This window comes from Pseudorasbora parva, chromosome 15, assembly GCF_024679245.1.
Source record: "Pseudorasbora parva isolate DD20220531a chromosome 15, ASM2467924v1, whole genome shotgun sequence".
NCBI lineage: Eukaryota > Metazoa > Chordata > Actinopteri > Cypriniformes > Gobionidae > Pseudorasbora > Pseudorasbora parva.
The window spans coordinates 40,333,697-40,361,351 of NC_090186.1; the positions used below are offsets into that span (position 1 = coordinate 40,333,697).

The 27,655-nt window shown below is 36.4% G+C and overlaps 1 protein-coding gene across 6 annotated transcripts in view; it reads left to right on the plus strand.

Moving 5' to 3' along the window:
* The window catches only part of adgrg11 (adhesion G protein-coupled receptor G11), a 34,805-nt gene that overhangs the window by 5,356 nt on the left and 1,794 nt on the right, over positions 1-27,655 (plus strand). For 4 of the 6 annotated variants that reach the window (XM_067418077.1, XM_067418080.1, XM_067418076.1 and 1 more), the window contains exons 3-18: positions 11,229-11,482; positions 13,013-13,243; positions 14,807-14,887; positions 15,032-15,157; positions 17,150-17,185; positions 17,355-17,423; positions 17,567-17,741; positions 18,567-18,723; positions 18,838-18,972; positions 19,553-19,657; positions 19,745-19,787; positions 22,131-22,231; positions 22,930-23,051; positions 24,762-25,027; positions 25,313-25,400; positions 26,796-27,091. In XM_067418077.1, coding sequence (XP_067274178.1) covers positions 11,443-11,482; positions 13,013-13,243; positions 14,807-14,887; positions 15,032-15,157; positions 17,150-17,185; positions 17,355-17,423; positions 17,567-17,741; positions 18,567-18,723; positions 18,838-18,972; positions 19,553-19,657; positions 19,745-19,787; positions 22,131-22,231; positions 22,930-23,051; positions 24,762-25,027; positions 25,313-25,400; positions 26,796-27,091 — 2,071 coding nt within the window. In that variant the 5' untranslated portion in view covers positions 11,229-11,442. Of the gene's footprint in view, positions 1-11,228; positions 11,483-12,513; positions 12,747-13,012; positions 13,244-14,806; positions 14,888-15,031; positions 15,158-17,149; positions 17,186-17,354; positions 17,424-17,566; positions 17,742-18,566; positions 18,724-18,837; positions 18,973-19,552; positions 19,658-19,744; positions 19,788-22,130; positions 22,232-22,929; positions 23,052-24,761; positions 25,028-25,312; positions 25,401-26,795; positions 27,092-27,655 lie in introns of those variants that run through there. The other 2 variants (XM_067418081.1, XM_067418082.1) reach the window with 2 other exon arrangements.

Sequence of the window (27,655 nt, forward strand, 5' to 3'; positions counted from 1 at the left end):
TGGAATTATCGCGAGTACCATGTTTTACCATGCCTAATATTGATCTAACTTACTGGAGTGTGAACAAGTGTCTCAAAGCAGCCGCTGAGCGAACGCACAGAGTAGCATTATAACATAACTTTCAACACACTCAAATAATGTGTCTAATATGATAAAACTTCGCTGCGTTACCCTACCCTACAAAACGATGGTGTGCTTCATCCTTACGTCATCGATGTACACACCTCTACAGAACGTGTAATTCAGAAGCCCCGCCCACCTCATGGAAACACCTCACGCCACCTCATGGAGCTCACGGATCACTAGCCAGCAGCAATAAACATGTGGAAAAAGATAGCAAGATATTATGGAAGAACACAGTCGCTCCACAAGCTTCATAATATTAGGAATGTGTGATACTTCAATTATTTTTAATGAAGTTCCAGCTCACGTGGGGAAGAAAGTTTGTGTGTTCTCTTCATTTCACTGCAGAATCATTTGTAAACAAGTCTCAAGTGATTTGCAGACACAATGTTGTGCCTTCTATATTGGATCTGACAGGAATGGTGTGTTTTCCAGACCTACCAAAACGTACGCTAGTCGTCAGAAATTCTTTCATGATCTGGTCGCGCGCTATATAACTATAACTGTGTGTGTGTGCGGTTCACGTTTATATTGACTGATCCAGCGGGCCATGTAATACAGAAATAATATTCCAATCAATCGCGGGTGGATGAGAAATAAATCATTGTGTTTGCTTGATAAAGACGTTTACGAGCCCTGTGGTCGAGAGAATCTTTGCAGTTGGCGCTTTAATAATCTCTCCCTCATGTGAACTGACAGGGGCATAGATATGCGAGGAGCTAAAGCTCATTAAATATGCAAATCTTATCCAATCTTAGCTGTGGGTGTTACCTCGTAGTCTCCAGTCCAGCACGCCCATCAAAACCCAGCGTTCAGGAGACAGCCTCAAAAACAGTGTAGAAAATAGCCTATTACTTATTAGTTATGATGTTTTTGCATGTAAAAACCACACAAACTTTTTATATTTTATATATTATATAATAATTTTCATTAGTTGACCTCAGACAACACTATAAAAAAAGAAAAAAAGCCAGTTCATGACACCTTTAGTACATTAGCTCATCCATGAATATGATTATTTTAAACCGGCTGAAGAGGTGAAGACTATGGCCTTGTCCCAAATGGCACCTTAAACCCTCACGGTCCTCCTCTGAGTCCGCACTTTCACAGCGTAATACCGCTTTGACTGCCGAGTAGAAGTCCTCTGCATGACTCGCAAACTTGCGGGCTCAGCTACAGTGCGCATCGAAGGCACATAGCAGCCGCAAAGGGGGTCCTCACGAGCACCCTTCTTTAAGCTTAAATGACGAATGGGACACCCTGCGGTCTCGTGGACGCGTGCACGCAATGGCCATTGTATGTCAACAAGACCGAAAGTGCACATGAAGTGTGCCATTTGGGACAGGGCCAACAACTCGCATGATTTCGCAAAATCAAGGCGTCGTACAGCTACGATTTTGTTTTGAATAAGCGACCTCTAGTGGTGAAAATTGCATACTGTGCCTTAAAGGTGACCTATTATGCAAAATTTAAAACATAAATGTGGTGAAAATCCATACACTCTTTTTTTTTTTTTTTTTGGTTTTCGCTCGGAAAACCATCACAAGTTTAAATGGATATGGCTTTAAAATGCATGCAGATAATAAACTTTCATGATGATGAAGAACTGCAATAAATTCGTATTTAAAAAAAAAACAAGCTTCTGTATGCATACATATAGATACATATGTGTGTGTATAGAAAACACTACTTTGGAAATCCCAGAGATGATGTCAACAACAGCAGCCCCGGATCAATGGAAACGTTTCCATCCTCAGCCGAAGCCCAAAGGGAAGATGGTGACAGGTGATGTCAGCAAACTGCAGCCTGGCATCCAATAGGGTCCCATGGGATCTCCTGTGTTGAGCCACCTGCATCCTATAAATCTGTTCATTGAAACCTGTTCATTGAAACAACAGATGTCAAACCACCTTAGTACCACAAATTCAACTGGGCTCTAAAAATAGAAAAGAAAGCAGCACACATTCCTAAAGTGTGAGATGAGCTTTTTTTCAGATGTGTGTTTTGTCATAAGTGTCTCAGCAAATGTCAAACCACAGTTTTTTGTGTGTCCTATAATAACTGTAATCAGTCTGAACGTATTTTGTCGGGTTGGACATTTGTTCACATCTAAAACTTAAAATCTTTTAATGAGGTCAGAACTCAAAACTTTATTTCTTCTTTCAGGACAGTCACTTCACCTCAAAGTGTCTAAAATAAAAATGTTATGGCGTGCTCTACTGGTGAAACCCTGGCACTGCATTGAAATATTACACCGTTATGTTCTCTTTCTGAGGAGACCCCTGTTACTTTATGGGTTTATTAAACTTTAGACATCTTTCTGAAAGTGCATTCCAAAATATATTAACATATATATGTAACCTTAGTTCATAAAGAAAATAATGTGTCAACATATTTCATGTAATAGTTTTTTCAATGATTTTTTCAAGGCAAATGTTTCATAGAGGGAAACAGTTTATCAAAGGGAAAGGAATGACAGGACACAACACTGTTTAAAAAGTTATGTTTTATGAGATGATGATGATAATATGACCATGCTAAGGTTAACCACTGTATCATATTTGATATGCAATTAAAAGTACTCTTAAATTATCAACATGATCAAAACTTTGCTGTAAAACCTGTTGAGTTCAACACTTCTTCTGTATGACTGATCATTAATATTTTTAGCCAGTAAAAAGCCTTTTAGTTGTAAAAACTGGAATTTTTTTTGACCATATAAATATTATCACCAAATTCCATAATTTTTTTTAAGAGTTATTTTTCCACGTCAAGTATAAGCTCTGTAATGATTTGGTGTTGTAATGGCAGCATGCAGCAGAAGGAGTGAGAATCCAAACACAGTTTATTTACATGTATCATCTTAGATCATCGTCCATACCAGGCAGAGGGTCAAGCACATTTAATCAGTCCACATACACAACATACACTCTCCAAGGAGGACTGACAGGAACAGGCAATCCAAGACTCAGGCAGAAATCAAACAAACTCAAGAACTGCTTGAAATGACAACAGAGAATGTAAATAAATAAAAATTAAAACAAGACTTCATAAAGTAAACTGCATTTAAATAGACAGTGTAAACTTAGAAAACAAGACAGTGGGAAATAGGTTCACTAATAATGAGCAGAGGAAATGAAGTCTGGGAATGAGGCAGCCATCTGCTGGTGCCTAAGGGTACCGCAGATAACGGATGTTACAACTCTATATTCTCACTATGACATATAAACCATAAAACCGGATCCATCAAATGTGATACTCAAAATTTTTATGATTTTTCAGTGACCTGAAAAAAAGTTTATTTAAAGTGTTTAAGTCAGATCACTTATACACTTATACAGATCACACAGCATTAAAAAGGAAAGTTCACCCAAAAATCTAATTTTAGTTTAGTTTTTGCCAATCCTCCATTTTAGGTAACATTAATGTGGCTTGGCTTTTAGCTGTGTTCATATCCATAGTAACTTACGCCCACGGCTAATGCTCCAGGGCAGTTTATGTTCTGGATAAGAGATCTCAAACTGAAATTAGACCAATCAGCTGTGAGCAAAGTGACACACCTCCCCCTGTTTCTACTCCACATTAAAGGTCATAGCAAATGGTTTTTAAAGACTAAGGCGTCTGGCTTTTAACAATGCTTATTTATAGTAAAAAAATAATTTAAATGATTTATATATAATTTATGTACACCCCTAATCACTTATACGTGTCGTTTTAATGAATCAATCATTCATTGGCACTTGGTTAAAATTAATATAAATAGTCTAGATAAAGGTCATACAAATAAGCTTTAAAGTCAATACATAAAGCTATAAAAATTACTATGTGATCATAAATGTTCAACTAAACTAGCTTCATAGCTTTTACTTGCATTGACATAGAAAAGAAGAAAAACTGTTCTCTTTCATAGACAGCTCTTTTCTTCTTGCAGTGTAAATTTGTTTAAATTCTTAATATTTTCCAATCATGTATTATCCCGCAGAAGAGAGAAATGAATCTCAGTTGCACTGATCCACAGCATGATTGGCTGTTCACTCCTGAAGTCAGGATCTAAACCTGGGTGGATATAAAGCTGACGATCAGCATCATTGTTAGCCTGACGTGGTCATACTCAATTCTAGTCAGAATATGAGTCTGAAACTGCTCCATTGGGCTGTGATTATGAGGCGTGTTTCAACCATAGACAGTAAAAGAAATGGACTGAGCTATCCCATTGACGTCAATGGCAGAATGTGATGTCAGTATAGGGGCACTCACTTCCTGATGGCTGAGCGAACTGCGCAGGCTCAGACTGAACGTGACGACGTAGATGTGACGTGAGCCTCCTGTCTGACAGCTGTAGGTCTTCTAGTAGATGTGGAAAGTGAAAGCTGAATCACGTTGTTTAAATATTTTCTCCCGTTGCTTTTGGCTCACTATGCGCTTCTCCCCATTCTTCCCCCTTGACTTTATCAGACTTTGTCTCCACGTCCCCCCGACTGTTTCATAGACAGTTAAATATTGCCTGCGAGCGTCTCCTCAGGTCTATACGGTAATTTCTCAACTGTGCGACAGAGTCGCGTTGGTTATGACGCAATCATTAGCCTATTTTTACAAAAACAGCTTCTGCGGGGCGATAGTGTAAGATACAAGGTAACGGAGCCTTTTATGCATTGTCGTGTTTCTTTAGAAATAAACAATGGACAAATGGAGTCTTTAAACGCCTCAGATGTAAAGTTATTCACTGTCAAAGTGACTCAAAAATGAATGGGAGTCAATGGGATGCTAACAGGAGGTGATGGCTTGGTTAGCAATGGCAGCCCCTAGGGGTGGAACGCTTTCCGAGTGCTAGATTACCCCCTTGGTTTCAACCGAACCAGGAAAGACCTCAACTGGACAGACCTTCAACCAATCAGAGCAAGGAAGCGGCGCATTGTCAAATGTCAACAGAGTTCAACTGCACAAAGTCCGCTTTTTCTATGTCCGCGGGTTGAAGCGACTATTATGTGATATATAGACCCATGAGTGCGAATTTTAGCAGAAAAACTTGCCAAAATAACACATTTTACCCCCAAAACACCATTTTTTCCCGGAGAACCCCGCGAGAAGCTATTGTTTAGGGCTAGTAGTTGGCGGATTTTGTTGTAAAAACTTGGCAACCCTGTAATATTCCCCCTTGGAATAAACAATCTTTGCCGGTGTTGTAAAAAAATAAAAGAATTTAATGATACACAGAGTACTTACCCAACATTATCATCATTTTTGAGAGAAATAGTGAAGGTGAATGCATATAACAAGCTCTCCGTTTAAGATTTGAACCTTCATCGTCTAAAGCCCGCCCTGATGATCTCATTGGTCCGAACAGTTTCTGTTCAGGCATAATTACTCCTCAATGGATCGAGTCCAGACCGAACCGCCGGACCTAAAAATGTTGTGGGTGGGGCTAAGTTCGGCTGGCATCCAGGCTACATCATTGTACCCACAAAGCCGGAATTGATTCGTTTGGTTTTATCAACTCAAAACTAATCCTGTAACCCAGAGTTTGTTTAACTGTATACCCTCATGGTACAGGCCTCCGAACTATGGGCTTACTATTCAGCAAGATCATATTTTGAGCGCACAAAAGGGCATTTCGCATAGTTTTGCGGGGAAATGTTCGTCTCACAAATAAGAAAGTATTTCGAGTGAACAAAAATCAATTTTGCATTTAAAATTAGCTTATTTGGATGTGCGCCGACGTTATATTTCACATGTGCAACGTCTCGTTTGCTTGCGCTCCGACACCCACTCTGACTGCTCGACGGCTCGCTTGCTCAACACAACTCAACGTTACAATATGACATAATTCCAGCCAATCAGAGATGAGACTGCTAAATTTTGATAGGCTAGCTTAACAACCTATCACAAGACTCCCTGCATTACTCTACAGCGGACAAGGAAATATACATGGAAAATCTAGTTTAACACTGTTAATATAAAGTTAATATAATATATTTGACATTTATTTCCAAGTTCAAATGTCTACCATTTGACAACACACATAAGTATCTTATTTTTTCTAAATTAGTATCAAATCGTATCAAGTAGATAATATTTCTTCTTACTGATCTTCAAGTTATGTTTAAGTTATTTAGGGTCTCTAATGTTACACATTTTCAGAAATAAAAATGGACAGACTTTTCACCTATATTAATGAATGAATGTGAACAAAAACGGCCTCAGAATATTTAAAAATAAAAGCCATAAAAATAAACATAGAAATGCAATGTAAAAACAGTAAAATAATAATAAATATACTTCATGTCCTTGAATTTATTTAAACAAAACAAAAAAAACATCCATAAAAAAATTATCATTTGATTGTGCTAAAAAGACTGGATTACTCATTTTACATACTATTTAGGATGTATATTGTGCACATTGGAATGCAGGCTTGTTCTTCCTCATTGCAAAAATAAATAAATAAATAAAATAAATAAAAATTGTTATGTGGGTAACCATTACATACAAATATAACATTAAGTGAAGATATTGGGTTTGACCCCAGACACTACTTTGTGGTTTACCCACCGTAAATTTTCCCTTACTGTTATATTTGCTTATGTGTAATTGTTACCCAAATAACTAGGTCTTTTTTGCATTGAGGAAGAACAAGCCTGCATTTCAATGTCCATAACCTACCCAAATAGTATGTAAAATGAGTAATTCAGTCTATATTTTACAGTATTGTACAGTTACAGTATAAGTCTTGTGGCAATGCATAGTCTATGCAAAACCATTCAATGTATATTTGTCATTCTGAGTATATAAATATGATATGACAAGCATACACATGCATACTTTTTATACTTCTTCTGTGGCTGTGGTTATGGGACGTGTTTCAACGGAACCAGGAAAGACCTCACTTGGATAGACCAACAACCAATCAGAGCAACGAAGCGACGTCAACAGAGCTCAAAGAGTTTTCTATGTCCGCGGGTTGAAGCGACTATTATGTGATATATAGACCCATGAGTGCGAAATTTAGCAGGAAACCTTGCCAAAATAACACACATTTTACCCCCCAAACACCTTTTTTTTTCCGGAGAACCCCCCGAGAAGCTATTGTTTAGGGCTAGTAGTTGGAGGGTTTTGTTATAAAAACTTGGCAACCCTGTCTGCACACGCTGGAATAAACGATCTTTTAAAAAATTAAAGAATTTAATGATACACAGAGCACTTACCCAACATGATCATCATTTTTGAGAGAAATTATGAAGGTGAATGCTTATAGAAACAAGCTCTCCATTTAAGATTTGAACAAATATAATCCAAGCCCCTTTGATGGCATGATGATTACGTAACTGTTGATTATCTGTCCGTCATCGTCTAAAGCCCGCCCTGATGATTTCATTGGTCTGAACAGTTTCTGTTTGGGGATTATCACTCCTCTATGGAGCGAGGCCAGACCGAACTGCCCAACCTAAAAAAATTGTGGGCATCCAGGCTAAATGACAGGTGTGTTGGAATAAAATCTGCTGGACGGTTGCCCTCCAGGAGCAGGGTAGGACACCCCTGCTTTAATCATAAACATGATTAAACTGATATCGCTGTCTCAAATATTACACTAAAGTACTTCAAGGAATACAGTAAGATTTGGGCACCACTGATAATGATCATAATTTTAGTTTATAATCTGCTTTTAAAGCAGCAACTTCGTTTGGATTATAACATTTTCATCCTGATGGAAACAGTAACATTTCAGTTCTGAAATAACATGTATTGAATCAACAAAGACAATACAATGCGAGTCATAATAATAACCAAAACAGACAGGTGCAAAAATGTGGGCACCCCAATGGAATTATCAAATTAATATTTAGTAGAGCCTCCTTTTGCTGAAATAACAGCCTGTAGTCACTTCTTATAGCCACTGATAAATCCCTGAATTATGGCTGCAGGTATTTTGGACCATTCTTCCTTGCTAAATATCTGCAGCTCAGTCAGGTTGGATGATTTGCTTTGGATCATTGTCCTGCTAAAATAACCAACCCCGGCATAACTTGAAAATTGTTCTTAAATTCTGCTGGGTGCATACGACCGACAGGGTTTCCATTAACTGGGCTTGCCACACAGCCCCACAGCATGATGGACCCTCCAACTAATTTTACAGGGAGCAGATTCTTCTCCTGGAAAGCTGTTGTTTTTACGCCATACAAAGCGCATCTTAGTTTCATCCGTCCACAGCACATTATTCAAAAATAATTCTGGCTTGTCTGGATGAGCCTTTGCATACCTCAAATGACTGCTTGTTTGCGGAAAAAGACCTTTCCGCATCACCCTTTCATTGAGCTGTTCCTCATGCAAAGTACCCTGGACTGTGAAACGATGTACAGTGACACCACCGGCAGCAACATGTTCTTGGAGCTCTTTGGAGGTGGTCTGTGGTTTGTCTGTGACCATTATAACCCTTCTTCATCTTTGTCTTTCAGATTTTTTCTTAGCCTACCACATCTTTCCTTCACAAGGACTGTTCCTGTGGCCCTACATTTTCTAACTATTTTCTGACTGAAGACAGAGACCTTAAGCCATACCATACCATACCAACTTTATTTGTTAAGCACTTTACAACAACCATAGTTGACCAAAGTGCTGTACAGAAAAACATATATACAATTAATAGCCACTCAATAAAAGCATTCAAAGTAACAAATTAAATCAAATAAATAAAATCGACATCTAAGTGTCAAAAGCCAAAGAAAAAACATGGGTTTTAAGACAGGTTTTGAAAACAGACAGAGAAGAAGCCTGCTTAACATACAAAGGCAGATCATTCCATAGTTTAGGGGCAAATACAGCAAACGCACGATCCCCTCTGAGCTTACGCTTAGATTTAGGCACAGTCAGAAGCAGCTGATCATCTGATCTGAGTGAGCGGACCGGTTTATAAGAGTGCACAAGCTCAGAGAGGTATGACGGGGCAAGACCATTTAGTGATTTAAAAACAAATAACATAATTTTAAAATGGATCCTAAATTGAATAGGCAACCAATGTAAAGAAGCTAAAATAGGGGAAATGTGCTCATGTTTACGTGTGCCCGTTAAAAGTCGTGCTGCTGCATTTTGTACCATCTGGAGACGGGTGATGGAGGACCCACTAACCCTCACATATAATGAATTACAGTAATCCAGCCGTGTAGTTACAAATGCATGGATTACAGTTTCAAACTGTTGTCTTGTCAGAATTGGCTTTATTTTGGCCAGCAGCCTCAAATGAAAGAAGCTTGATTTGACAACAGTCTTGATCTGACTGTCAAATTTAAGCTCTGGGTCCACTTTAACTGTGATACTAGGTTTAATATAGGGTGTCAAGTAGCCCAGTTTTTGCCAACTTTTTGTATCAATCTCCTAATTCATGTTGATGTAGGGTACAACAGGGCTAAAGACTCCTTTGATTTTATTTGCCTCTAAATCACTAAATGGCACAAATGCCATAGCACCTTCCACAACATCCACTTTTCAAGATGCACGTGGAAAATTGTCTGATCTTTTACGGGATCGCAGACAGCACCGCAAAGTTGATTCTGCTCATTAGATCTAATATTTGATGTTTTTAAAAATGTTAAGTTGCAAATAAGAATCGCAAAAAATGTTGAACATATATTGAAACAAGGGTCTTGTTAATGTTAGTTTTGTTCAAGGTAATTAAAGCAACAGAGTTTCAATTATGGAAGAATATGAAGAGTTCAAATGCAAAAGCCTCTAAAAGCCACTTTGGTCAAAAATGAGAAAACGATACTGAGTTCATGTTCTCTGCGTATAGTATACGTTCATAAAATACTTTCACTTCAAACCCACTAAATCCCAGCCTCAGCACATTTAGAAGTAGCGGTACTTGGGTGGAAACCTATACACAGGAGCCTGACAAAATGCTTATTTTATAGAAAAACTTCAGATGGACTTAGAGGCTTTTGCATCTCAAGTCTTCATATAAAAGTATGGCATTTAGGGTAAAAGGCCCCATATTTAAAATGATAATAAACAGCCGGCTGACTTTTCCATTTGTTGGCATGACATGGTTAGATTCAGATTATAGCCTAGGTATCGTATATTACGTTCGGTGTACATTTTGTGTTGTAAATCAGCGTTACAGGAATTCAAATCAACACAATTGAAAGGATGGCCATACATTTGCATATTATTTCATACAATTCTTAAATTCTGCTACACTAAATAATTTTTTTCTGAAAAACATCACTTTATCAAGATTTCTCTAGAAACTGAACGGCATATCACTTTATCTTTTCTATCAAATTATCATGCAGCCTCAGATGTGTGCCCAAACCTGTGCACAAACCTGTATTTGTTTAAATAAAGGTCTAAATGTCATAATGCCCTGCTCCAGTGTCAAATTATAATGCTATCAATATACCTGCAAATGACATATCTGTACCATATATGTTTCAGTTCAACAGAAAGCCTTTTGAAATGTCTCGTAAACTCACAGGTTTGCATTTGTTGGGCTGACGTCCTCTGTGGCAAACACACCTCATTTGTTAAACAGATGATTTACTGTTTATCGCACTGTGAGCTTGACATGAACAATGGCTTCTATTTACCAATTCCCTGTTGAGCATCAGTGGCATGTTTGTGTTTGTAAGACTGAGATTGTATCTCTGTTATTTGTGGCCATCAGCTATACTGATCTTCTGTGGTAACTATGGCAGTGACGGTAAATCATCAATGATGTCAGTGATACTTTTAACTCAACATGAGAGAAAATGCCACAGTTAGTCACTGTAAGTAATGGAAAATGTTACAAACTATGAAATAGTTCCTTGATTTAAAAAGTAAATCATATCAATACAGTTTCATAAAATGAAAAATAAAAGAAGCAAACGGCAAACCAAATATATTTTTTATAAATAAATAAATAAATAAACAATGTTACTTGAAACCAGCAGACCAAGTCAAGTACAAGAAAAAACGAAATCATCTTTTTCACGAAACACACATAATATACCAAGAAATCAAACCACTGTTATTTTAATAAATCATTCATATAAGAGTACAGCATTTAAAATCCATGACTTGTGTCTTTTTTGTATTTATATTTTACTGTATCGCCTTTTTTTACTTCTTTATAGAGTTTATGCTTGCGGTCAACTTTACTACATTAACCCTGGAAAGCCTGCCGAAACTCTTACTATAATCCTCTAACAGAGAGTAAGGATGTCTGCTCATCCCACTGTTCTCCGTTAGCTGGTTTGCATGGAGAGATATGGTTAACAAAAACACAAAACCACAGCGGGAGGGAGGAAATGCTACATGCAAAATTAAGTTCCATCTATATCTGATGAAATGAAACAGTCTTTGGAAAGACTAAACATCTCTTCACCAGGTAAGAAGTTTGTTTCAGCTATCTTAGCAGCCTAGAGGAAAATAACTGCGAAAAATGAATACATTGTATGTATCACTATTAAAATGTTGTATTGTGGCATAACATTTTAAAATCAATTAGGATAAAAGCATCTTCTTAATTTAAAAATAGCCTACCTCAGGTTAATTTGTCTATTTTAAATGACTTTTGACATTGATTTTGATTTGAGAATGTGATTTTGGTAATTTCTTCTTTTTCATGGTATTAAAAAATGTAATTTAATAAAAAAAATTAAAAAAAAATTTTTTTGGCCAAGCGGCTGTCCTAGAGTGATGATATTTGTGACCCTGGAGCACAAAAAAACAGTCATAAGTCTCACGGATATGTTTGTGGCATTAGCCAATGGGTCAAAATTTTACATTTTTCTTTTATGCCAAAAATTATTAGGACTTTTAGGATCATTAAGTAAAGATCATGTTCCATGAAGATATTCTGTAAATTTCCTACCATAAAAATATATATAAATATAAATATATATATAATTGTTATTATATGCATTGCTGGGCTTCATTTGGACAACTTTAAAGGTGATTTTCTCAATATTTAAAATGTTTTGCACCTTCAGATTCCAGATTTTCAAATCGTTGTATCTCTGCCAAATATTGTCCTATCCTAATAATATATACCTCAATGGAAAGCTTATTTAGCAAAATAACTTATTTAAAAAAAAAAAAAAAATTAATAAAGTATCAATAAAAATAAATAACTAATGCTAACTTTTATTATAATTAGTGCTGTCAAATCGATTAATAAAAGATTTTTGTTTACACAACGTGTGTGTACAGTGTAAAATTTTTATGTATATTTGAATACACACACAGATGTATATATTTAAAGGGTTAGTTCACCCAGAAATTAACTAATCGTCTTCCTTATTCAACTTACAGAAAAAGTGTAGCGCCCGCGCCTCTCAGTTCAAAATGCTTACGCTACGTCTGACGACACCGCGATTGCATCAGACCTACGTAGCATAAAGCATTTTGAAATGTGATAGGCACTAAACTTTTTCCATGAATTGAATACAGAAGGTAATCAGTTGAAAGCTATATTTACTTGAAGTGTGAAGTATCCACTGTGTGATGATAGATGCACTTTTATGGACTTCAAAAACGAAGCAACAGTTGACTGCCATTATAAAGCTTTGGAAGAGCCAGGACATTTTTTTTTATATAACTCCGACTGTATGCGTCTGAAAACAAATGTCATATACACCTATGGCTTGAGGGTGAGTAAATCATGGGCTAATCAAATTTGTTGGGTTATCCTTTTAAATATGTGTGTATGGTAAGCTATAATTCGTTTAGCTCCAATTACTTAAAAATGACAGGAAAATGTTGTGCTCTACAGTGCAAAAGCTTCATTCATTCATTTAAAAAAAAAAAAGTATTACTTTGAGTGATTTTCCAAATTGTTATTGCCAGGTTGTTTTCATTTGCATTGGAGTTTAAAAGCAAAGCACTGTGTATTTCATGTTTTACACTTTTCTTCCAGTAGCTCTTCAGATGTTTTTGAGGAACCTGGAGATCCTGTCAGGGATGAAGTGGGGCAACTGTGTTCTCCTGCTCACTTTATCTGCCGCCTTCTGCATATCTGCAGAAGATGGGACTGGACCCTGTACGCCTAACTGTAATAAACCTAATTGTACCAACAGTATACTTAAGGATTTAAACAATGTCATCTACATACTCGGAGCAGATGGTTTCATGGGATACATGAAAACAGGTGATTCAAATCAGACAAAGAGATGTTAATTAAAATACTGAATATAGTGGCTAAATATTACTAATATGTGTTACATTTGGTGACCACATTATTGTTGTTTATTATTTTTTTCATTAAATAGACAATTGCATTAATAATAGGACTGCCACTGTTAACACATTAACGCATGTGATTCATTTAAATTCCTTAAAATGTTAAAATACTTTAACAAAAAATAAATTACAGTACGTGAAGCTGCGTCATTAACGTAATGACCTTTTCAAGTCTTAAACTACCTGCGAAATGCAACAGATTATAAATTTCATATTCATATTATTCATATTATTATTATTATTATGAAACAAAGCATTGGTATTATTAAAATGTACTGTAAAGGAATACAGATGATTTATGATTTATAAACATATAAATGTTGCATTTCGCAGGTATATTAAGACTGGATTTCAATTTTTTTAAATGTACCGTAAGGGAATACTAATATTTTGTATGTTTTAATGTAATGTAATGAAAATAACATGTTTTGGTGAGTTTATAATGTAATGTCCTGATGTCAAAATTGTTACATTATAGGCTGAAGATTTTATTACATTTTGAAATAATTACTACATTATGAACATTTTATTATAATAATAATATAATACTTATGACGTTATGTGTAGTTTTTTTACATTAGATGCAGTTATTATGAGTTGCTACATGGTTTAATCAAACTTTAATCAAAGAGACTAGGGTCATTCAAGACAAATATCCCCTCCAGACATCAGTTTTGGCCACTACTGTGGATCAGAGTGTAATGAATTATTAAAAATAAAATAAAAATATGCTTAGAATAAAGACTCAATGGATTTCTCTATTGAACTCCTAGGATTCATGTCAAAATTTTCTGTTGGAAACATGTCTTAAATAATTGCATAATACTTTCATGTTTAATGAGTTATGTCATATTTTTCCAATAATAAAGTATGTTTATAATTCAATAACCAAATTAATTCAATAAACTAAATCCTTAAAATTATCCCATAATTGGAACCCCTGAAAGGTTCTATTTTATGAAGTGCAGAAATAAATAACCTTTTGCTTTAAAAGTGAATGGGAAGTCAAAGGTTGCTCATACTATACATATACCTGGGGTGGCAAACTCCGGTCCTAAATCCTGCAGAGTTTTGCTTCAACCCTAATCAAACACACCAGAACAAGCTAATCAAGGTTACAAGAAGGCTACAGGCAGGTGAGTTTTATCAGGCTTGGAGATGAACTCTGCAGGACTCAGGACCGGAGTTAACCACCCCTGCTGTATACTATATCATTTATAGAACATACTTTGTATTGGTTGTAAAATATTTATTTAAAAGAAGTACCTAAGGAAGCCATTTCAGACGCAGCTAAAACCGATATATATAGGATGTACACTTTTTTTCACCTGAGATTGAGTTATGATACTTTGATAAGTTACAAGGTCAAAAAGTAAATGTGTGTGTGTGTGTGTGTGTGTGCGTGCGTGCGTGCGTGCGTGCGTGCGTGCGTGCGTGCGTGCGTGCGTGTGTGTGTGTGTGTTTCTTTCAGAAAAAAACCCAAGGAACATCTCGGTTTTCTCATTTAGTACAAACTGTACAGGAAAAACAATATCTACAACATACAGCAGTGGTGGGTCTAAAAGAAATTGGGACTTTTCCTGCTTTGGGCTTTTGTATGAACTGCTTAGCACCACTATTTATGTGGATTTTCTTTAGAAATTCATATGATTTGGTATTTTTCACTAACCTTGTTTTCTATCCTGTTGTTTTGCAGGCTGTGGTGTGAATATATCTAGAAACTCAATATACAAACTCAACATAAGCAGAGCAATTATACCCAAATTTTTCTGTTTAATAGAAGGGACCTGCAGAAATGACACTTGGATAAACTGGATTGCAGGTGAAAAAGAAATATTTAATTGTTCTTTTATTTATTTGGTATGCTTTTAGAGATGTGATAATAAAAACATTTTTTTTAACATGATAACCTGTTCACTGAGTAAAGAATATGACTGAATGTTAATTATTGTGTTAATCATTTTTTTTAATTATTCGTTTACTTCAGAATTTTAAAAAAATATATAATTTACCTGCCCCCGTGTCCTCCAAGTGTAATGATAGTCTACTGGAGGCAAGTTGCAGAACTCTAGTGCAGGTTTAAAAACAAATCGTGAACAAATACAAAATAAAGAAAAGACACCCGTGACCCATGACCAACTCACCAACAGTGGCATACATAAAAATAGGTTGATTGAGCCGAACTGTCCCGAAACTGGTTTGCAGTAATTAATTGGACTTTCCAATGCATCACTAGTTCCAATGCAGCTTCAAAGGGCTCTACACGATCCCAGTCGAGGAATGAGGTCTTATCTAGCGAAAAAATGAAAATCATTCTAACCACAAATGCTCATCTTGCACTGCTCTGCAATGTGCCACACATTACATCACGATGAAAAGGTCACGCGTGACGTAGGCAGAAGTACCGCCCCAGTGATGAGCAAAGACTAATGAGCAAAAACTAAGTCAAATGGCTTTTTTTTTTAAGGTAAATCGATGTCGGATGATTTTATTTTGAAGTTGGAAGAGAAAATTCACTTTTCGGCACTGGGCCAGTACTTCCGCCTACATTACATGTGACCTTTTTCTATCGTGATTACATAATGAGTGCAAGATGAGCATTTATGGTTAAAATTATTTTAATTTTTTCGCTAGATAAGACCTCATTCCTCGACTGGGATTGTGTAGAGCCCTATGAAGCTGCATTCAAACTATAGTGATGCATTGGAAAGTCCAATTCGTTTCCGCAAACCAGTTCTTTTTGGACAGTTTGGCTCAACGAACCGCTTCAAAAAGATTACTCATAGGTTCCTGACGTCATCATGCAACAATGTCACCATGCATTTCTTTTCAAACAACTTTCAAATAAAGTAATCTGTGTCAATGCATATTGAAACTATCAAAGAAAGTGAATTGCATTAGTGCATGGTGCTGTTTATTGCCTTTCATTCACTTAAGTTAATGGTGTTTGTGTGGTCACAGTTTCATTCGCATATCCTGTTGGATATGATTGACCAATATTATATATAACCTACATCTTGGATAAGACTCTTAAAAGTTTTGCACAAACAGCACACATTGTAGACATGCATAAACTATAGGATATGTTACATGTCTTACATGTCTTAAAAACGTATAGATTTCACTTAACAACTTAAAGTACATTCTGCATGCACAGCACTAGACAGAAAAGTTTTTGCAGGTTTTAATAAAATGTTAGTAGTCATATTTCCATTACTTGGTATCGCCAACTCAATCATCCCAATCCTTGGTAAACTCTGTCAGCCGTCATTCTATTCTTTTTTCAGTTGGACGTGTTACTTCGGCTTTTGCGTCTTGACTCATTTACTGAGTCATTTACTGAGTCATTTACTGATCCCAAGATCCCTTTATCTTGACTCATTTACTGAGTTTTTACCCAAAAAGGTTATCAAAAGTTTGTTTGATCCGTTTATAAAGTCCTCAAGCAAAACACATTACTGCCAACTCTTGGTGTTTAAATTGTGTGGGTTTACAGTACAAATGTAACTCCTGTAGTCACATCGTCCACAATTGTGGTTGAATGTGTGTAAGCTCAAACGCTTTGAAACCCATTTACACCTGTATTTAATTCCGTCCACATGCAAGCGCATCAAATTGTAAATGAGGCCTAAATGCCACATACTGATTTTTTTCCTGTATCTTTAAAAACTGTTCAGTTTGTAATCCCTGTAGTTTTGCTCAAAAGTTTTCTTCAGATTTACTGAAATTACATTCATTCACTTTAAGAGTGTTGTTGGTCTTTTGCAGTTTAATGTCTACTGATAAGAACATATTTTTGTTCTCTTTATTGAAGGTTGCCAAAATAAAGATTGTTTTGATGGAAACGTTAGTAAGTATTATCCAAACAAAGTCTAAATATTATATCAGTATTTAAAATGTATTAGAGTGACATCAGATCCTGTTGAAAAAGTCAGTGACAGATTTGTTTCTTCAGGCTTTATTATTTGCATGTTGTACACACTTTGTAATATTGTTCTTTTGTGTGTTGTGTATGTAAGCTTGTAATATGACCTGCCTGAGTCCCAATGAGAAATGTGGTATTGCAAAATATGATTCCAGCTGTAGGGGTAAGAACTTTTTCTAAATCAGATCTTTATGCTTTAATCACTTTTTGATCAGACTAAAAGTGTCACTTAACCACAGGGCTGTGTGTTGTTCTTTATCATTCCATTTTCATTTGTTTACTTTTCATTTTTGTGCTTTTACACAGATGATAATGCAGGTGATGAGAGCAAGGTGAACACTATTGGGATCTCAAATAAAACTGCAGATTGTTTTAAGTGTGGAAGTCCTTTACAAATTCCAAAAGAGGTCAAAATGCCCCAAGACTTGTCAAATAAATTTAATAATACTAAAAACACAGAGACAAATGCTGTGGCAGCTGCGTAAGTACTTCTTTTTTTTTTTCAAACGTACGTGATTTAAAGGGATAGTTCACCCTAAAGTCTAAATTAGCCCATGATTTACTCACCCTCAAGCCATCCTAGATCTATATGACTTTCTTCTTTCAGACATATACATTCAGTTATATTAAAACATGTCCTGGCTCTTCCAATCTTCATAATGGCAGGAATAGGGTCCATTGAGTTTGGGGTAGAAGCTAGATATTTTACTTTAATACATGTTAAATATGGATATCTTTCTTGCCTGGAGCTGTATGGATTACTTTTATAATGGAGAGATGAGCTTTATTGAGCTTTAAATTCAACAGATCTGTCACTGTCCTTATAAAGCTTGAAAGAGCCAAGACAATCTTTTAATATAACTCTGATTGTATTTGTGTGAAAGAAGAATGTCATATAAACCTAGGATGGCTAGAGGGTGAGTAAATCATGAGCTAATTTTCATTTTTGGATGAACTATCCCTTTAAGTCTAGTCAGCTTTTTTAGAGATAATATTGATTATAGGCATCAGGTTATCTTTTAAATTATAAAATTAAATACCATATTCATCCACATCAATCATAACCTGCTGTACTTAATATTAAGGGATGTACACAATTTTTATTTTTTTTATCTATATTTTATTTTATTTCATAAGCAATTATGAGACCGGGGCACAGGGGATTTATCACATTGTTAAACCTCTATGTAGTAACTGCTGTCTCAAAGATTGCAAATTGTACAATTTTCTTTTTAGTTTCCTCTTATCAAAGATATTATCATAACAAAAAAACAATCTATCTTCTAATCTATTGTATCTTTTTCAGTGAGGTCATGAAAAATCTCTCCAGTCTGCTGTCTTTAATGGAGAATTTAACCGTAGCATCTGTATCCATGGGTAGCGTTACAGGGGTTTTAAAGAAAATTCAAAGTCAGTCTGATATCAAGGAGTCCGCTTTTATCCTATTAGAAACTGGCATCCGAGTGAGTGTAACAATGACAAACATATACACATCTTTTTAACTTTGCCTAATGTGATAACAAAAATGTTCCTCTCTTAAAATGTCCCTCAGCACTGACATCGCTTTATGTTTACAGGTCTTAGAGGATTTTTCAGAACTGAAAAATTTCCCCAATGCTTTCACTATTCCAAAGGAAGCCATTCAGCAAGCATTCAACAACACTAAAGGAACAGCTTTTCTGGGTGTGTTCAGATTTCCCAACATGTCAAAGGTATAAAAAAAACACTTGATTTTTGAATTCCTGTATGCAGGGAAGTGTAAACATAGGCCTGTTTCATGCCACACGCAAAGGTACAAGCAAAGCGTTTGCTTAACTGCAAAGGCTGGCTTGCATTTTTTTTTTCATACTGACAGTATGTGAGTTTATCACACTCTGGAAGAGTTATGTTTATATTGCAAAATGTTTAGTGATTATATCATGCCAAACCTGGAAATCTAGTTTTACAATGGGTTTAAATTATTTTAAAATCATGGTGCATCATAACAGAAGGCATTTTTGGCTACTTTTAAATTAGTGATTTTAGTGAAACTGGACATTCTTGAAATGTAAATATAATATAAATAATACCTGTCAAATTTGTGGCTTAAAATAAAAATAAAGTGGGACATTTTGTAGGCATACAAATCCGGATTATCCTGAACATTGAAATGCATGTTTCACTGACAGTGTTCAGAACATTTTTCCTACTGACATTAATCTTATTTAATCTTAATTGTGATGTAAATCACATCATGTTTCTATATAGAAGCCTGATTCAGTTTCACAGAGAGCAATCATAATTTTTTTAAAGGATGAAAACAACAGTACGGTTTTGGGGGATGTTTATGCAATCGAGATGGGGACAAGCATTTCAAATCTGACTAACAACATCAGTTTGGCCTTCAGCAATAAACAGGTAACATATGCTTTAAAAAAAGGTATGTCTAATATTCTAAACAAGTCGGAGTCTTATTTTCTAAAATTTGTATTTATTTCTCTGCAGCGCATGGTGGGAACTCCTGTTTGTAGCTCATGGGATGGGCAAGGTCTGTGATGCGTTTTTGTTTTTAATATATTTATAAAGCCTGAGTTTGAATTAAAGGAATATGGATATGATAAATATCCATACAGTATATCAAGATAATATCTTATTTGGTCCCACTTTATATTAGGTGGCCTTAACTACTATGTACTTTTCAAAAAAAAAATGCATACAATGCACTTCTTGTGTTCATATTGTATTGCAAAACACTTTTGCTGATATTGAGATGGGATATGGGTAAAGTTAAGGACAGGTGTGGAGTGTGACTCCAGGGTTAGGTGTAAGGGAAGTGCCAACTGCAATTATAAATGTACCTACAGAAATTAATTACAGATGTAATTACATGCAGGTGTTTTTAAAATGTAAATGTCAAAACGTATGTAAGGGAATTGATGAATTAATCATTGATTAATTAAAATGTTAGTACAGTTAAGTCCATCTTATATAAAGTGGGTCCTGTTATTCCTGATATACTTTATGGATATTTATATATATTAAGACTTTTAATTGAGTTAAAAAACTAAAGCTTAATAAATCATTTTGTATAAATCTTACTGGAATAAGGGACTATTTTAGTTTTTGTGATTCTTATTCATAAATGTGAGAAAAAGAAATGAAATGGAAATGGTTCCATTTATATTTATACAAAATGTTTTGTTTGGCTCTAGTTTTTTTTTACTATTTAAAATTCTCAATTCATAATATGAATAATATGTAAGGATTATTCAGTTTGATTGATGGTGATTTTGAAAAACTTACAAAAGGGCTTAACATTTTTTAGTGTAGAAATATAGAGAACTAGTTAAAGGAAGTGTATGTAAGATTGTGGCCAAAACTGGTACTGCAATCACTTTCAAATGACTGTAGAGCGGTGTCTCCCCCTCCCTCTCCCTCTGCCTCGAGGTTGCCAGATATGCTGCAGGATCCAGCAGGAACGTTTGTAGCTGCAGCTGTGGTAACTAGAGCAGAGCTGGCAACCCAGATGCCGACTCACTACTGACTTTGTGATAGGTGGAGGGTGGAGGGTGGAGCTTCAGGCCAAAACACAACATGTCAACATTGTGGGTACACGATACGTCCAATTGCACGATCCTTTCACGCGTTTCACGTATGCGCGTAATTACGTAGTAGAAAACGTCACGGTTTTCCTACACTATCAGTCCCTACCAATAAAACACTTGACGTCAAGGCGGCACAACTTGCGTTAACTACAAACAAGTTTGAGGAAACGTTATAGAGTATTTCAAACTGACAATGGAAATGACTTGAAAGAAGCATGTGTGCACAGAAGTTTTATTTAAAAATTCTCTCTCTCACATACACACTCTCCTTTCCTCCCTCTCTCTCTCCCTCACACACACACTCTCTCCCCTTCTTACACACACACACTCTCTCTCACACACACTCTCTCTCTCTCTTTCTCTCTCACACGGTTCACTCTCATTGTGGGGACTCTCCATAGACTTAATGGTTTTTATACCTTACAAACCGTATTTTATATCCCCCTTCACAGCCCTTGCCCCTAAACCTATATCACAGGACACATTCTGCATTTTTACTTTCTCAAAAAAACTCATCCTGTATAAATTATAAGCCTTTTGAAAAGTGGGGACCGCTGGCTGGTTCCCACAATGTAGGTGATCTCAGGTTTTACTACCCTTATGGGGACTTTTCCCCACAGTGTAATATAATCAAGGGCACACACACACTATTTCTCACAAATACACAAACACACACACACTCTCTCTCTCTCTCTCTCTCTCTCTCTCTCTCTCTCTCTCTCTCTCTCTCTCTCTCTCTCTCTCTCTCTTTATTTTCTCTTTCTTGTTTCTTAAAGTCTCCTGGTACAGATATGTGTGGAACAGATTGTGCAGTGCCGTAAATTCTCGCAAAACAGAATTATCGGGTGTGTCTCAATCAGCTCCCTAGTTCAGTAGTCACCCTGACTCCAAAACTAGCAAGCTGATTGAAACGCACCCATCATTTGTGCATGTGTGTTTTCTAAAGAGTCTACTACGCATGCATAGAACGGATTGTGGACTGACAAACATCAACATCAGTTGAGGGCTGCAACAACTTTAAAATGACAATATCCTGCCCAGACTAATGTTTGTCAGTGATATAAGTATTTGAAATTAACATAATTTCTTAATATCTAGTGACATATCAGGGCCATTTCATGAGTCATTGAAATACATTTCTTATATACAGTTCCTTTAAGAGTCTGAATCCTTTAGGCCATGCTGTGGAGCATGAATGTCGATTTCTAATCATAAATCAGCCATGATGTCAATTCACATTCATTCATTCTCTCAACCAAAGTTAACAAGTTTCTCCATTTCATCAGGAAAAAAGCCAAACTGGACAACTGAAGGGTGTATTACTGATGGTAAAGGAGATAACATAACATGTAATTGCAGTCATTTGACTTTCTTCGCTGTGCTTATGGTAGGTTCTCCGTTTCCTTCTGGTGTACAGTATACAAATATACAGTCAAACCAAAATTTATACAGACACCTTCAACATTTTCTCACATTATTTTTCACTATTGTTTAGAAAACGGTAATAATATATATATATATATATATATATATATATATATATATATATATATATATATATATATATATATATATATATATATATATATATATATAACTCAAAGTTAAATGTCAGAACAAATAGAACAAATCTTGATAATGTCAGATAACTTTAATTGAAAGGGATGTAATGAATTACAATCAACCAATCAGCTGTCAGCTGTTAAATTTAAGTACACAATTACCAACTTAGGTCAACCAATGACCAAGCAATGCTTCATTTTGTTCAGTCTGTGGTGTCAAAGGTTGCATTAACAATTAAAGAAAAAACACTGAAGCAGCACTGAAGTTTTTTTTAATCAGTTTTACTGGTAGTCAATGTATGTTTGGGGTATAATATGTCCTTTTTTACTTTATTACATAAATTAACTATAGTATCCTGCACCCATTTGTAAAATAATTATATTTGGTGTCTAAATTATATTTGGTTTGACTGAAAGTTCTCTAGCCCTTTAGATGTATGTGTGTTACCTTTTGTGGTTACTGATTTCCCAAGATTGCAAATGTCCAGACAGACCTGTGTAACTGAACAGTGTTTTAATACAGGCCCCTCCAGGTGTACCCATTTCCCAAAATGACCTCGTCACTCTCACCTACATCTCGTACATCGGCTGCGGCCTCTCCATGTTTTTCCTAGGAGTCGCATTATTTATTCACTTCCTCTTAAGGTGAGACATGATTCTCTGTACCACTGCTCACTCATGTGAGATCCCCAATATGATCTCATAGATCGACAGCATTTGTGTCATAATGTTGATTAGAAAAAACATCATTTTGACTCCTTTTTTTTTTTAATTGCACCTTAACAAATTGACATAATGTCAGCATATGGTTTTCAATAGCTGCCCACAAACATTAGGTGCGTTTACATGGAGCACTGTAATCGGTTTAATAGCCCAATCCGAATGAAAATGCTCCATATGAACGGAATAAAAATGTCCAAATTCGAATGAAATTGTAATCGGTTTGAGAGGGGTGGGAAAAACCTTTTCATTAACCGTTCAAACGAAAAATTTAACTATGTAAACGACCTGACCTGACCTTTTCAGTGTGCTTCCTTATGTGACGTGATAGTGCGCGCCTTCCCCACTGCCCGCGCGCCGCGCTCACACACAGGCTATAATGCTGAGAGGAAAGTTAATTTTTCTGAGGGGTAAACTTTTTATTTCGTAAGAAGTTATGAAGATAATGTTGGCATAATGACACAGACATAGCCTGGCTACATCCTCTCATCTTGAAAGCGTTTGTCCCAGGTACTTTTTACTTCAACAGAGCCTGACAGAAGAATTTATTTTATTCTGAGATGATTACACTTTACAACAAATAAATAGCTTGTATAAGTCCTGGTGGCCTTTGAGAGGAGAGTTGCTATGGCATCCGTGAACACATTTCAGCTGCTGGAGATTGAAAGTCGGCACATGTAGGCTAAACCCCAGATCAGTGTATAACGTCTCATGCGGTCTCATGTAAACAGTCCACTAAATCTTTCAATTGGAATTATTTTAATCGGAATGACAAAAAAGTGTGCATGTAAACGTGGCTACTGTCTACTTTGACCCGCCCTTTAACACTGGAGTTAGGTGAGCCCTAGAAGAGTTTGGTTGGTGTTATTGACATGCCAAGAAGACGCTGTTTTCTGCGCTGTAAAAGCAAATTCACTTTGCATGCACTTCCAAAGAATGAGGAACCAGGCTCTAATTTATATGTTAAAAGGAACACCATTATTACTGTTTGTATTACTGTATCAAGTGCTGAAGAAGAGTCCAGAGCTAAAATTCATAGATGGTAATGGCCTTTTCATTTCCGAGTCCAATCACAACAGGCTAGCCTGTCTGACCAATCAGAGGAAAGCATTCTCTTAGAAAGGAGGCGAATCCTTTATCCAACCTAATTTTGGGAGGTAAATAATGACACAAATGCCAGTAAATTGACAAATGCATATGCAATAAGGTAAGTAATAAAAATAACCCTGTCAATGTATTTTACGTTAATACTGTAGATTGGCCCTATTCACTTCCATTGAAAGTACATTACGGCAACCCAGATTTTAGAACAAAAGAAGGCGAGAAGTAGAAATAAATTACTCATTTTTAGTCAACAATATGCCACAGGTGCTGTGATTTAAACTTGATTTGTACTAAACTCAGAATATGGTGAGTTGCACAAATAAAGGGTTAAAGCTGAAGTAAATCACTTGGATGCAGCATGATCAAAGATAATCTCAGGGTACTGTTGAATTAAAAGTATCAAGGATTTAATTTTTAAAGTAAATGTAATATCAAAGGAATTCCTTAGTTGTGCAACCCACCCTGAAACATTTTTAATTCACAAAGGACGGATCCAAAATACTAATTCCGTGTTTGCATTTTAAATTTCAGGAAAGCGAAGGCCACTAATTCAGCCCACGTGCTGATGAATCTCTTTATAGCACTGTTTCTGCTCAACCTGACCTTCCTGACTAATGAATACATTGCACGTATGAATAGCCACATTGGCTGCAAGGTCATGGCTGGAGTCATGCACTACTCTTTGCTGGCCACTTTCTCCTGGTTTGCGGTGGAGGCTTTACACCTCTGCCTCCAAATGACCAAACACTCAGTCGTCATCAAACATTACATCCTCAAGATCTCTGTGGCTGGGTGGGGTGAGTTTAAAAAACATTTGAATATGAATGCTGAAATATGTTGCCTTTGATCAGACACTCAATTTTAATTTGCAAAAATCCCATAAACCTCAAAGGAGCAGTAAGCAACCACTCAGACTATCTTAACAACCATAAAAGCCACATCCTGGCATCATCATCATCCTGGGATATAATGCACATATAATTCATGTCATATGTTCAGATAAAACAGTAAAGTCTGTTCTAATCTGATATCCAGAATATTGATTCATATAGTACAATTGCATTGTCAACAATTTGTTTCAGTTCCTCCTGCCATTGTTGTCAGTATCATTTTCGTCTTGGGCAAATATGGTGAGCAGAACATACAGACGGAGTCAAGCAATGTAACCATGTAAGTAGACCCAAATATATGATGAGGCGCTATTCTAAAAACATAATGGCAGTCGTACTGCATGAAAAAAATGGATGTACTTAATAAGCTTTAACATTCATGGAAACAAAAAGGTTCTTTAAAGTGGAAAAATGTTCTTCGGATTATTAAAATGTTCTTCTTACTAAGAGAAAAAAATGTTCTTTTTAAGAGTGTTTACTGAAAGGTTCCTTGAGGAACCAGAAACGGATCTTCTGTGACATCATTGAACAAACCCACTTTTGGACCTTATTCTTTAAGAGTGTATTTATCTCCCATTCCATCACATCGCAAAGCTGATCTATTAGATTGAGATTTGGGACTGTTTGAGATTATTTGAGTTTTGTTACATGACATATTGTCGTGCTGGAAGTAGCCATCAGAAGATGATACACTGTGATCATAAAGGGATGGACATGGTCAGCAACTCTACTCTAGGTAGGCTGGCGTTTAAACGATTGGACAAAAAGAGGGAAGTGTGCCAAGAAAATATCCCCTGCCTACACCATTACACCAGCAGCTTGAACTGTTGATATAAAGCAGGATGGATCCATGTTTTCATGTTGTTTACACCAAATTCTGACCCCACCTTGTGAATGCTGCTGCAAAAATCGAGACTCATCAGACCACGCAATGTTTTTCCAAATCTTCTATTGTCCAGTTTTGGTGAGCGTGTGGGAATTGTAGTCTTAGTTTGCGGTTCTCAGATGACAGGAGTAACACCAGTGTGTGTATTCTGCTGCTGTAGCCCGTCTGCTTCAGGGTTGGAGGTGTCAGCGTTCACAGGCGCTTTTCTGTAGACTTTGGTGGTAACGTCGAGAGCTTATTTGAGTTACTGTTGCCTTCCTATCATCTGAACCAGTCTGGCCATTCTCATCTGACCTCTGGCATCAACAAGGCATTTTCTTTCACAGAACTGCCGCTCACTTCTAGAGATAGTTGTGTGTGAAAATCCCAGTAGATCAGCAGTTTCTGAAATACTCAGACCAGCCCGTTTGGCACCAACAACCACACCACATTCAAAGTCTCCTTTGTTCCCTGTTCTGATGCTCAGTTTAAACTTCAGCAGATCGTCTTGACCATGTCTACACGCCAAAGTTGCTGCCATGTGATTGACTGATTAGATATTTGTTAATGAGCAGTTGAACAGATTTACCTAATAACGTTGGAAAATGTTTACTTTCTATTAAATTGAGAAAATATTGTTTTTATACCCGCTGTTAGAATAATGTAGATTTGTGTAAACTTTTCAAATAAAAATAAAAAACACTGTTGTTCTGGAAAATGATGGTCAAATTTAGCAATCAAATTTAGATATTTTTATGATTCACTTGGATATATGTCACATTTTAACCGTCTGCACTATTTTGCCTGCAGGTGCTGGATTTTAGACTCCACTGTCCACTATGCTGTGAACATCGGTTATTACTGCTTCGTCTTCATCTTCACCTTCTCTACCTTCATCGTGGTGCTGCGATGGCTCTCCATTCTGAAGATGAACAAGTTTAACAATGCTGGAAAGGTGAAGCGCTCAGGAACCGCCTCCTTTGACATCACCACCATCCTGGGGCTCTGCTGTCTGCTGGGACTCACCTGGAGTTTCACGTTCTTCAGCTATGGAGGTCTGGCTCTGCCCTCATACTACATATTCACCATACTAAACTCCTTCCAAGGTGAGAGCTTTTCTGCAGAAAAATGTAAATGCATATTTTGCATATACATTTCTCAAAGTGTCTGAAACGGTTTGTTCAAAGATTTAAGGGTTAGTTCACCCAAAAATTGTTTATTGTTTATTAATTACTCACCCTCATGCCGTTGGACACCCGTAAGACCTTCGTTCATCTTCGGAACACAAATGAAGATATTTTTGTAGAAAGCTGATGGCTGAGAAAGGCTTCAGAAAGGCCTCCATTGGCATTCAGTACATTCCCACTCACAAGACCCATAAAGGCACTAAACACATCGATACAAAGTCCATCTCACTACAGTGGCTGTACAATAATTTTACCAAGCGACGAGAATATTTTTTGTGCGCAAAAAAAATCTAAATAATCACTTTATCCGGCAAGTTATTGTCTTCCGTGTAGGTCTCTGATGTGAACTCAAGCGATAGCGGCGCTCCTCCTCTTCTGGGTCATGTATTGAACGTCATATTCTCGCGCATACGTCGAGTTCATGACAATAACTTGCCGGATAAAGTCGTTATTTTGTGCGTACAATACCTATTGTCGTCACAT